This window comes from Phytophthora ramorum (assembly GCF_020800215.1).
Source record: "Phytophthora ramorum isolate Pr-102 chromosome Unknown Phyram_PR-102_s0003, whole genome shotgun sequence".
Lineage (NCBI taxonomy): Eukaryota > Oomycota > Peronosporomycetes > Peronosporales > Peronosporaceae > Phytophthora > Phytophthora ramorum.
The window spans coordinates 4,593,876-4,606,955 of record NW_027150649.1 but is presented as its reverse complement, the minus strand read 5'-3'; the positions used below and the strand labels follow the sequence as shown (position 1 = coordinate 4,606,955).

General features: G+C 52.2%; 3 protein-coding genes across 3 annotated transcripts; 1 reads left to right on the top strand and 2 right to left on the bottom strand.

The window, feature by feature from the left end:
• Nucleotides 1–16: 16 nt before the first annotated feature.
• Nucleotides 17–1,774, top strand: KRP23_4479 (uncharacterized protein; the record flags this gene model as incomplete). Its single annotated transcript, XM_067889440.1, has 3 exons — nucleotides 17–438; nucleotides 1,393–1,463; nucleotides 1,530–1,774. The coding sequence occupies 3 exons, from the start codon at nucleotides 17–19 to the stop codon at nucleotides 1,772–1,774; spliced, it is 738 nt and encodes a 245-aa protein (XP_067748600.1).
• Nucleotides 1,775–1,868: 94 nt separating this feature from the next.
• Nucleotides 1,869–3,167, bottom strand: KRP23_4478 (uncharacterized protein; the record flags this gene model as incomplete). Its single annotated transcript, XM_067889439.1, has 1 exon — nucleotides 1,869–3,167. One exon carries the CDS (start codon nucleotides 3,165–3,167, stop codon nucleotides 1,869–1,871), a length of 1,299 nt encoding a protein of 432 aa, XP_067748599.1.
• A 1,947-nt stretch (nucleotides 3,168–5,114) lies between these two features.
• KRP23_4477 (uncharacterized protein) lies at nucleotides 5,115–6,491 on the bottom strand (the record flags this gene model as incomplete). Its single annotated transcript, XM_067889438.1, has 1 exon — nucleotides 5,115–6,491. The coding sequence occupies one exon, from the start codon at nucleotides 6,489–6,491 to the stop codon at nucleotides 5,115–5,117; it is 1,377 nt and encodes a 458-aa protein (XP_067748598.1).
• Nucleotides 6,492–13,080: the final 6,589 nt, after the last annotated feature.

Genomic DNA, 13,080 nt, shown 5'->3' with positions numbered 1-13,080 from the left:
ACACAAGGCGAACCCGATGGAGCGACGACAGAGCGACGCTGCGGCGGCAGGGTACAGCCCCACGTCCTGGACGACCAACGTCCTGCCACCCGTCGAGCTGACGACGGAGCAGCGTGAAAAGTATCGAGTGCTAGCGACGCAACTGCTCTCCAACACCTTACGCGACTACGACATCTACTCGGCCGACCCGAGACAAAGACGCATGAGTCGTCGGCGGTGGAAGCCCGTGAAGACAAGAGACCACATCACCGTCTACAAGGAACGCTACCCGACGCCCAGCCCGCTTGGTTCTTCAAACCGTTTAGTCGGTCAGCCGTCACGAACGAGTCGTGCCAGTTTCGCGGACCGAGTGTCAATGGCATTTAAGAGCAACGAGTGGACGGAGCCCAAGCTGCTTGTGGCTACTGGCTGGATCGAAGGCACACTGGACGACGTCATGTACGGCGTCGCCTCGCCTGACGCGCAGAGTATGTTGGTGAAGGCTACGGTAGTGAAGAACACGCTGATCAATGGCGCAGTGCTGGCTTGCATCGACGCTCCGTGCAGTGCTGACCCGTTCCGATTCCTTGGTGTCAAGTGGTTCGTCAAAGGGCCGCCTACTGCCCTCCACGGCATTGTCAGACCTCGAGACTTAGTGTTCATCGAAGCCACAGGAATCACGACTCGACCGAACGGAGAACGCGTCGGGTACCAGCTCCTTCACTCCGTGGACCCGCCGCAGTATCGTGACATGATGCCGCGGTCTGGAATGGACGTCACCCGCGGCCGCATTTCGAGCTGCTCCATCTTCCGAGAGATGCCCGCGGGGCTTGGCAGCAGACACTCCAAGGTTGACGTGTACGTGAAAGGGTACGTGGAGGCCCACGGCAAGTTGCTCGACTCGGTGGCTCTCACGGCTGCTTCTACAGGCTTCATGAGCTCCTGGAATACAGTCGAGTGTGCTAACCTTAAGAAGCTCATGTGGTGCTTCCGTCAGCTTCCAGACAGAGGCCGAGACAAGCGTCGACACACACACAAAGCACGACGATCCAGTCGACGCTCACATGCGAGCAGTAGCGTCAGCTGCCCCAGCAGGAGCCACCACGACAACCTGGATGCCAGCGTCTATCGATCCCCTCGCGGGCCGGAGTCTCTCAGCCAGGAGTCCCCGTCTAGCTGTGGCACGTGCACTAAGCGTCTCGGTAAGCTAGTGAATGGGGCCATCTCCTGTGGGCTTTGCTCCCAGGACACTTGCACGCGTTGCAGAGTCTCCCGAACGCTAAAGGAGGCGAACAATGATCTGTGGCTTCGCCAAGAGGAAGTGCTGATCTGCAAGCGCTGCGTTCTTCGAGTGGATCACCTCGCCGCGGTGGACGTCGCGCGTGCTGAAGTTCAGGTTGATTGTTGCTCCAGGGAAAGCAAAGGCGACAGTTCTTTCGCTGGCATGGCGAGCTTTGCTAGCACTGGCGTGACCACCGATACAGGTGCGAGCATTCTGACGCTGCCCACAGAGGAGGAGTACTCACTCTCTGTGCTGTCACCGAGTGCAGACCAGCCCATGGACTCGTTTCGCGGCATCGATCCCGGTACAAAGACACATGAGGACATCCCGGAGCACGAGGAAGACGACGACAAGGTGGAGAAGGTGGTGCTCTCCGATCGCGAGAGACGCGAGCAGATCTGGTCGCAAATGGTGGAGCTGCGCATGGTAGCCAAGTCCATCTACAAGCTCACGCTCGAGACCACCGAGTCGCTGAACGCCACCCCACAACGGACACCTCCGCTCTATCGGTGAGCGGCCCAGACATCATTGTAAAGTGTAGAGGGTAAGCGGTATGAACGCAATGCATTACAATCTGAACGAACACGATACAAAGCTGCATCCTCCCTCAATTCAACAGGTCGGTCATGACGCTGTTGGAGCGTGCGCGAGGCGAGTCCAGCAGACACAAACTCTCCACCGAGGCCGTGCAGAAACTGTTTTCCAGCGAGAAGTTGCGCGCCAGAACCTCCAGCGTGCTGGGCGTGAGCGGGTTAAACACCTCAACTCGCTGTGGACGCAGCATCTCCTGCCTCTGGATCTCCTTGGCGTCCAGCAGCCTCACGAACTCGCGGCAGGGCGGACAGATCCGCACTGGGAACTTGCGCGCGCGGTAGTACGGGTCGATCTCGTACAGGTCCTTCTTGACGCTGCAGTTGGAGCAGAGCGGCGCCTTGCACAGGCCGCAGACTTTGAGCGCCGCTCGTGCCTTCCAGATCTTGGCCACGCTCCTGCTACACGTGGCGCAGCGCTTGGCCAGCTTGGCGTGGAAGGCCTTGGTGTTGTTGCTGTGCACGCGGTGGTCGATGCACCACCGCAGCTTCTTGGCGTAGGCGAAGTCCGGCACGGTCCAGACCTGCTCGATGCACTTGGCGGCGTGGGCCATGGCCAAGGGGCCGAGGATGCTGCCCATGTCGGCCTCCATGCTGTAGCTCTTGATGAACAAGTCGACCGTTCCGTTGGGTCGCTCGCGGTAGATGGAGCCGATGACGATGCGCGTGCGGCGCAGTCCGTCCACGGGGGGGAACGCCGGGTGGTCGATGGAGTGATGCACCTCATAGCCGATGAACTCGCCTGTATCGCGGCGTCTCATGGTACCCGTGCCGCCCAGGAACATGACTTCTCTGGGGGCCACAAGCTTACCAGAGACCCCGCGCGGGGGCCGCACCTCGATCCACTTGAGCGCGAGGAAGCGAAACGGGTCCTCCTCGGTCGGACCCATGAGCTGCACGAGCACGGCTCCGTTACCTATGTTCTTGTCCACGACAGCCTGCTTGAGCGCCATGGCCTGGCTGTTGCCCATGAAGACACCGTACATGAGCTCGCTGAGCGGACACTGCACGAAGCCCATGCCCAGCACCACGTCCTTGGATGGCCGCGACGTGGTGCTGCGGCCTCCGTCGGCGGCCACGTATGCGGCTTCGGGCGCGTCGTCGCAGCGCGTGTAGGTGGTGAAGTGGTCCTTGCGGTGGATCTTCTTCCACAGTCGCGGGTCCTGCTTGTCGTGGGGCCGGGGCTCCACGTCGTGGTCGTCCATGTCCCGTAGCGTCCGGTCCAGCAGCTGCATGGCCATCTCCTGGAACTTGAGCTGGTCTTCCTCGGACAGGTTGGCTCCCTGGTGCGGCGGTTGCACTGGAATCGCCACCATGGCTCGATCTCGGCTTCTATCCGTGCAAATTCGACTCTGAAGGCGGCCATCGACTCGTACGCGCCAGCGGAACGGCGTCGAGCAGAGAGCTTCGGGGCCTCTAGCGCGGAAGGCGGCGTACCTCGTGGCGCCAGGAAGCGATGTTACGGGCGAAAATGATGGCGCAGGTCTGGGTACGTTCAATGGCGGGGATCAGGTTGCAGAGGGATGAGTTTGTATTTAGTGAGCGCAATGAAGACCTGTAGAATTTAGTAGAAAACGATTGTTATCACTGAAAAGTAAACGCAGGTTATTAGATATTAGAATGATGACTCTAGTTTTGAAGATGCGCCCGTGTGGGATGTCCCCCTGATCAGTGTCAAGGACCTTCAATTGGTTAGTAATAAGTGTCAAGGCTTGCTCCAAATTGGTGGCCTCTGCAGACGCGTTGTGGCGACTGCTGCTCCCTTATCAAGCGTTGAAGTCGCGTGTCGGACACCGCTCTGCTCGCTATCAGTCAGACCTTGTTGTCTTGGTATCATTGCTGTCTCAGTCGTGCGATGACATTTGGTCGGCATCGCCCGTGTGGAACCTCTGGTCGATACATGCATCCCGCTGGCCCGACAAATCGATCGGCAGAGTCGGCAACGCGCTTGTACTTCGTAGCTGTGGTTTGAACTCGACAGCACGGACATCGACAGCAACAGCATCGACTGTGGACGTTGCTGTCGCTGAGGTGGCTCACACACGGTCTTAGCAAATGTACGTCGTCTGGGCGTCAATTGCATGCACCAAAGTGCGACGATGATTGCAGCGCTGCCGCCGCCGCGAATGAACGCGACGAAGGCATCTGCAAGAACCGAGCACCCGATTTGTTCCATTCCCTCGCGTCTACAGATTGAAGTGTACATGTAAGGCTCAAGCGTAGTTGACCAGGTGTCCCGTGTCAACGGCAACGATGCAATCAAGTCAATGCGTCATACCCACCACCACTGTCGACGAACTTGTCAAGTCCCCGGCGCGATTACTTAAATGAGTCGCCCGCCCTGATGACGGCGGAAAAGGACGTGCCACGAATGCGAAGTACACACGGTCTCAAAATTCAACCGACCAATTAAGAGAGCAAGTGTCTGCAACGATAACATCGTGCCTTTCGCGCCTCTAGGCTTGACGATCGAGCAGCGGCAGCGTTGGCAGGGCCCGACGTTCCGATTGCTGGATCGGACTCTGCGCAGCTACGACGGGCGAGGTGACGAGCGGAGACAACCCGTCAGGGCTCACCCAGACACCGCAACCTCGACAGCGTTCACTCAGGACGCAGGCGAACCCCTCTCTGAGTGCCGAGCGAATGAGCAACACGCTGCGTGATTTGCACCTGGAGACAACTGGGAGAACCCGAGTGTTTTCTGGCAGCGGGAACCTTCGACGATGCTTTGGACGAAGTCATGGTCGGACTAGAGACGGCCGACTTCATGGTCAAACAAATCCAAACCGAGACGCTAGACAATCGGCTCTTAAACTGCTACCTCAAGGCGAAGAAACTTTTGGCATGGAAAGTCGGGGTGGCAACACTGCAAGCCGTAGGCAGACACTCGTCTACCACTTACTCTAGTTCGACAAATAGCCCCAACAGATCGATTTTAGTACACCAGATCGGTTTTAGTACTTTTTAAGCTCACCGCAACAAACATCATCATGACATGAACCATCTCGTATTAAAATAATGGTCTCAACTCGAGACTGGAAAGCTCAAAGCTTCACTTGAACGTGATCATGCCAATGACTTGCTCAAACAATGTAATGAAGTTCACTCGATAGCAACCCGTCGGGACTGCTTGTTTGGTGACAGCCAAGACTTCAAATCGATGTCACCTTGAATTTTATACGCGACTTTCACTTCATAGCCTAGCAAACATATTTACTTTGCTCGTCGATCGATTTCAGGAATCAATCGTCTATACTCTTAAGTTATGCTGAATCGTTGGACAGTGTGGCCACTGCAACATGCCACGCCGGCAGTCTCTTCGCCGTCAGGTAGCAGTTTAGGCAGAACTCCATGTCCTTCTTTTTCATATGCCGACCGCGTGAAGATTTGAGAGGCAACAACTTTCTCACAGTGCATTTATGGCACACCGTTTGTCGACAGAGGTTGCAGACGGCTTTCTTCTCCATCAAGCCTCCAAATCTCGAAGAAAGTTTTCCTTGACAGCACGAGCAACTGTTGGACGTGTCGGTACCGAACTTTGAGCTGCCACTGCTGCTAAAGCTGTTGCTGTTGCTGTTGCTGTCACTTGCGCTACTGGTAGTGCTCAAGCTCAACTGATCACGCATCATCCACGCCAGCTTCTTGAGGTAGGATTCCTCCAAAACCTTAGGAACTGCCACGAGGCCTTCAGCGAACTGAACAGCACCAAGACGAACGCTAAAGCTTCCTCCAATATCCAAAAAGCCTCGAGAATAAGCTTGGACCGATTCGCCATCTTCACAGGAGCGCATGAGGTGGCAGGTGGAAAAAAACATTCGAACCTGCCCTAACTCCCGGAACGCGGGCACCTCGTCCATCTGAATCGAGTGATTGAGCATGTAGCAGAAGCGTTGGCCATTCGAATCCAGCGCTATACCAGTCGACTCGATTACCAGGTAGTCTCGGGGCTTCACAACCAGCGCCACGGTACGACTCGGCGAATGGGAACTCCATTTCACTCCCAGGAATCGGAACGGGTCATCTCGCGTCGGACCGTGGATCTTCGCTAGAATCCGCGTGTCCTCGACAATCACTTCCTTGTTGGTATTGTTCCGCATCCGAGTGCGAGCTTCCGTGTCGGCCAAAAACCCGAGCGCCATGTCCTCCACTTGACCGGGGAAAACTCCTGACGAGAAAACAACTGGCACGTTCTCGGGGCGAAACTTCTCCAGCACACTCGTTTCAAAGCCACCTTTTGCTCCCAGCTTGACGAAGTCGTCATGGTGATAGCTTTGCTCTTCTTCGGAATCGTCATCTAGCGCGGCGAGTCCTTGTCCCTGAAAGGCCTCGAAAGACCTGCCGCTTGTCGGGTACAGTGTCGGATTCTGTGGAGAGGCAGTAACCACGACGGTGTCCTCACTCCAGAATCTGTCTCGTCTTAACGGACGTGCGTTCGAGATGTCCAGGTACGCGACGATGCTGTCTTTCTCCTTGATGACCTTCCAGCAACTGGGGTCAGCCACATGACCTTGCGAGGCGAAGTTCTCGCTGGCGTGCAGAGTCTCCGCTACTAGTCGATCGGCCAACGCTTCGACCGCTTTCTCGTCTTCGGCACGCAGGGTTAGCGGCACTGGAGGATAAACGCCAGCAGGGTGCTCCATGGAATTCAACACGTCTGCTGTGCAAATTGGCAAGTGACGAACTCTGAGCCGCAAAATATAATCGGCTGTTGCACAACATATTCATGCACCGCCAGTCCATCTCAAGAATCATTTGCCTGGGAGGAACTACCTTATCCCAGTAGATAAACACTCGGCTGTCCCCAGAGAGCCAAACTGTCAACCTACTTTCAAAAGTGAGTTTATTATGAATTCAGGGGGTGGTCGGTTTCCTCCAGCCAAGATGCCGAAGGTAACACCAGCTCAGGAGGAAGCCGTTGTTTTCTGGTCGCAGAAGTGGGAAGTAACAGCTAGGTAGAAATAGCTTAGAGAGCCAAGGTCTGCACGGCAGAGCTCGTTCCTCATTTCTCCCCGATCTCGACCCACCACTCCACACCCCGAGCATGCGTTGAAATGAAATACATTTTCCCCCACCACGTTAGCGAACATTGGAAGGGCGCCGCTGCACGGCCTCTGAGTCCTCGACTCGCCCAGGCGCGGTACCTGATAAAAAACTCGTTGCAGTGCTCGCCTTGTCAACACCCGCTTAATCGGCAGGTGTTGACAATCAGTGAATGCACAGAGTGATGCTCGACCTCGCCCTACGGCCACTACCGGTAAGTTTATATAGTAAGCCTGTAATGAAAAGTGAGTAGATTCCCTGGCTTGGGGAGTCCCCAATCACTAGGATAAGTTAATTCCTCCTTGCCTGACTTTGACTTGGCTAAACTTCCGCGATGGGGCGACTTTGGCAAAGGCCCTTTGCCAAAGGGTAGGGGATCCCCAAACCTCGGATAGGCGAAAGAGACAAAGAAGATTCTGTTAATAGTACCGTAAGAATCTTATCGAAAGGCACCTCTTGCAGCCAAGCAATTTCCATAAATCAGTACTTACTACTGAGAGTTGTGTGAGGTGTAAAGTACTGATGAGTAGTTGCCTCAAGTGATAGTACTGTAGTATTAGTTCCGCGTAGTAGCTCGCTGTGTTCTTTCGTCGTTGCCACCAACTCCATATCGCAGCATATCCTAGCCATCAAATACATTTGTCTTAGCTACCTTACATGCCCACTTATGCTTTGCATTTCATCTTGAAAACTCCGCAACCCGTTAAAGAAGAAGCTCGGCCGCCCTAAAATGCGTCTGCCCCGCACTTGCCCGTCGTGCAAGACCACCTTCAGCTCGTCAATCAAGCTGAAGATCCACCTCAAACGCATGAGGGGGGGGGGGGGGGGGCGAAGGCTATCGCTCTTCAATAGTCGAAGCGCAATGAGGCAAACCGATTCTACAGCAAGGTCAACTCTATCAAGCGCGAGTTAGACAAGGTGGGCATGTGGGATTCGGTTTGGGCACTCCCTACTCGTTTTATACTGGATATGCACAGACTAGGATCGCAACATCATATTAGTGTCCGTCAAACCAAAAGTGCTGCAACTAGTATGCACATAGTGAATAGTACTATATTTAAACTACTGAATGCACGACTCGAAAATACTAATTGCACATCTATTCACGTGATCTCAGTAGTAATTGCTGATTTGTGGAAATTGCTCCTTGCAGCACCAGGGATGACCGCGCCATGGGAAAAGTCATCTACAAATAAATTACAGTCACAATGTTCGTAATTTACATTAGCACGAAATATATGTAATGTAAAAGTAATTCGCTTTGACGCGGGGGCGGCCTTCTCGCGGCATGCGTTACTGCCCGTGCGCTTGAGGAATGAGGTACCGATGAATGGCCACGCTCGTGGCGTAACGAATTGACTGGTGGTAATTTATTCGGGGTGGCTTTTGACATGACATGATAGATGACCAAAATAGAGCGATATGATAGGTTGATTTTTTAGGGCTGTCGCCTGCAAGGGTTGCCTTTTGATAAGATTTTTACGGGTACCATCACACTCTGCTAGTGTGGTGTGCCACAGAGGAGTCCACTGGGTTTCTTCGATCATGCTGATCCATGATCATCGATACAAAATAAGAATGGCGTTACTACGACCTTAAAATCGACCATTTACGACAGGAATTATGTCGACCATAAACCAAAAGCGACCCCAAATGACGGCAATTTACACTTCGAAATAATAGCTTACACAGCCATGCGACCGCCGCTGTTTCTCTATATTTAGAGATGGCGTGTATCCCATAACGCTTGTACACCACGCAGTATTGTGTGCACTACTAGTCCGCGTGTGTACCACCTACATTACCGACTTGTCGATTTTCACCAAGATTATGCTCTTCACTTCGGCTGGATAATGAACGAGAGAACGTTGGTGCGCGAGCTGGTGCGCGCACGCCTTGCTGAAGTTGCAGTCGTGACAAATGCGTTGGAGAAGATGAACAAAAGCTTGGAAAAGATGCTGCGTGCACAGATGGCGCTTCAGGCCCTGCTTGAAGACAGCAAAGAGCACGGCTACGAACTGACAGAAGTGCTGAGTGATGATGGCGTTGGCATTGGTCTGGAAGGGTAATTAACCTTTGGTGTGCTGCTGGAAATGGTGGTGAACAGACTAAAACGTTGAAGCTAATGATTGCATTATGTATTAAGGATCTTAATACTACTTGCGTCGGATGTCAGAGTCAGAGTTGTTCAAGTAGCTTCGTGTGAACTTTTTCTAGTGCTTGCGGCATCCGAATCAGATGTTACCCGCTCTTGTGAATAGCACATGATGATCCACAGCATTCGCAAGCACAATACATTCACGTCGTTTTTGGTCACGGTGCTGCTACCACTGAATGTTATAAATGAGATAATTGTACACTCGAGCTACGACCATGACACCACAGCTGGCGACGTTAGGTTGTTGTGGTGCCATAACCCACTCGATTGTATCCATACCAAGCAAGATCTCAGGCATAGATTCTTTGTGCCATCGCTCAACAAAATCACGGAGGCCTTCTCGTTCTTTGCTTTCTTGATCACCTTCAACATTTGCTATTCCCTTCCAGATTTTCTTCATTTCTTCGTGATAATCATCGTCGATAAGGGGCTGATACATGTAAACGTGGACCCGTAGCTTCTGCTGATTTCCATCGTACAGCAGTCGAGCGATAATGACGCACGAGTTGTTCGCTTCGAGGTTGACCGGATGATAGATGAACTTGATGACTGCAAGGCGTGACTTCGGTGGTTTTGGTCATCCTAGAATGATGACAACCCAAAGCAACCCCCCCCATGGCAGCACCAATTGTGTCTAGGCAAAAGTCGATTGGGCTATCATTCAGCCACCCTCGACAAAGGTCACCCACAATGTTCTCAAAGTTAAACATCCCTCTGTCAGAATGAGTCAGAAACTCCATGCGCAAGCGGCTAGATGCGAACTTTACAATCACCTCGTTGGCAATTGCCTGGTGGCAACAGCGGACGGTATCTGGAGATAGTTCAGTCGTTTTCGTCAATAGAACAAAAAGACCCACGTCCGATTCAAGCGTTCTCCAATCTTGCTCCAGTCACTTTCTGTCTTGCAACCACGACTAGCCCTTGGCCTTAATAACATAGAACCCTGTCAAGGTACCAACGAATTGGCTAGAACTAAGTGAAAACGTTAAGACAATCTAAATAAAGCAACTCTGATAAAGCAACCGTACCCGCTGAGCTTCCACAGTTTTGGGTCGATGGAGGCAACGACATCAAGGACCAAGCCTTGCATCTTCACTGCGTCTGTGAGGTCACCCCGTTTGTGCCTCCCTCTCCTGGTATTTGTCACTGCAACTTGCATTGACTGTATGATATCCGGTGGAATGACAAAGTTGTGCATGTAGTCCAGCGGCCGCACGAGTTCCCAGTGACACGTAGTTGCACGCGCCCTCAAGTACGCAACCTCGAGCTGAATAGGGTATTTCCCCAGCATGTCCATCATAGTATTTACATATAGAATGTTTCGCTCCCACACCAACAGTTGATCTAACGATACAGTGAGTTGACTCGGGGATTTGTGCACCTCGAGTCGATCCGGTCGCACTGAAAGTCTTGGCTGACGCAACTGCTTAGGCATCAATCTCGATCTCCCTCGACTTTTCGGCCTTGGAACATTGATAATATCCAACTGTCGGACCGGTTTTATATAGCCATAGCAGGGAGGACTTCAAAGCCGTGCCCTTCGCTCGCCAAATTCTTCAGATGACGACAAGGAAAGTGATTTCTTTTGTAGAAAAGACAGGAAGACGTCCATTCCAGGTCATCACACGTGAAACGTTCGTTAAAGCAATGAACCTTACATCGAGAAATACTAGGACCCGCTAGTTGGCATGTTGCTTGACTAATAAGATTGACTTATCGCTCCCATTGTGTAGACAATCGTCGTGCTAAAGCTCCCCAAAATTCGGGGGTAGTCTTTGGTATTCGGGAGGTTGTGTAATGGGTCTGCTTAGACCCACTACTTTAGCTTACACGTGTGCGCACGTGTATGAGGAAGCGTAGGAGTATTTAATTTAGGTTCAGTATACTTGTATCCGCAAGTATACTTAAACTTAGATAAAGGGACCGAACGATAGCTTTGGTGGTAAATTAGAACTGTATTGATTGTTAACTGGGTTTCCTCCTAAAACTGATATTTATAATGAGAGGTTCTGCCATTGGATGGATGGCAGAATCACTATCTAATGAATGACTCTCATTGGTAGAAAAATGTTGCTTTCTACCAGTCATATGCCTCTGCTATGAATGTGGACCACCCTGTGGAGTGGTCAACCTGAATGTATGCATTAGTGCGCGTTGCACTAAGGTAGGAGGTGAACCGACTGTGTAGCCCCGCTACAGGTTGTGTGCTGCTGAGCGTTAGTTGAAACAATCTGCTGAGTAATCGTCATTTGGTGTTGCAGAAGGTTTTATCGATTTTTGTCTTATGCCTAGCAACATCTTCACTTGAATCTAGTTCAACTCAATTCTGTTTGTCGTCGTATTTCCCGCCGTGAAGTACTTGTCACAAGCAAAATCAGCCCACACATCACGACCCTTGAAAAGAAAGCACTCCCGTGCTCCAAGCAAGACTTGGAAAATATCGTTGGATTGTTTTATACCTCTCCCTCTGCGAACAGCGTCTATCTGGATGCCTCCCTAGTAGTGATGACGTGGTATCTGTACGGACGAAGTTCGGACGTAGAGCAACTCGAGCAACAGCAGCTCTCGGTACCACCTGGTACAACATTTCAATGTTATTTGCAGCGGGGCTGCCGTAGCTTGCGTCAGAGGAAGACGTAGACTCTCAGAGTCTTAGTTCGGTTGTAAACCTAGGTTCTATACCAGAACCAAGTACAGTCTGTAGATATGCGATCTACAGACTCCTAGAGTTATTAATACCTTAAATAAGGCTAATAGACACTAGATTTCAAAACGTGAACTGATTTTTATTTTTGTTATTCGCGGCAAGGCCGCCGGTGGGGTAAATGTATAACACTCACTATCTACCATAGTAGAGTCTAGTAATATGCATGACGGGTGGCTGTGAGGCCACCAACCTAAGTCTCGTGTACACACACCAACTTCGGTGTGCACACCATTTGTGTAATGCACACTATTCGTGTACCGTACACTAACGGGTACGTGTAACCCCGTTACATTATTACTCGATGCCGAGTCCTATCAGGTTGATTTGTTGTTGTCCAATTAGGTGGAGTACTCTTCCTCCGATTCAAGCGGGTAAAATCAGCTTTATTACAGGGCATCTCGTTGTTCAAGGACCCAACATGCTTCTTAACCTGCCCGCGTTTTACCTTAGCCGCTGCCCTCACTATGCAAATGGCTCCTAGCAAACGCTACTTCCCTCAGTTTTTTACCACTAGGCGAAGCGCTACAAACGCAAGTGATGTAGAAGAACTGAGCCTCGTGGGGCTGCTCGAGGCAAACGATAGTCCGGTGCCTTTGCATGGGGTGCCGCAGTCTTCAGCTAAGCGCGCGGTGCCTAGTGCGCAAGCGTATGTGAACCAATTGCTTGTTAGATAGAGCCAAGCAAACAGCGCAAAATGACAGATAAGGCTTACCTCGGGACTTGCCTCGCACTCCTTCCGTCGTGGTGCGACCATGCATGCCAACGACAGTAGTTTGGCTGAGAACTGGATCATTGAGCGCAGTGGGTGGCAGTTGGACCGTATCAACAAAGCTTTCGGGTATATGGTGGGTGCGACGCAGGCCGACTAGCGGGTAGCCCTGATCTTGAGCAGGTGGAGCCCGAAAAAGGAGCCCGCCTTCCGTCTCTCCACGCGCTTACCCCAATTCGTGACCGTGTCCAAGCTCTGCAAGCGCTCCTGTTCGCGAACACCATCGCGTTCGCTGATACAGCCATCAATCTGGACTAGACGGTGACGGAGAACTTAACAGCGAGGCTAGTCATGCACTACCCTGACGTTCTGCTGGTCGCGGGGAGTAGCCCGCTTGTAGGCAGGATGCGCGAGGCCATGGCGGCGTGGGCGATCGGGGAAGAAGAGGTGCTGGCCTGGAGCGCCACCATTTGGTTCGCCTTCATTTACCCTCCAGAGTCTTCTAGTCCTCGTGATTGCAATTGTGATTCCTCCGTGATGCTACAGCTCGTTAAACGTCAGTCCAAGCTGATTGAAGTATTCATCCTATAGAACAAACGGCTAGAAGATCGGCAG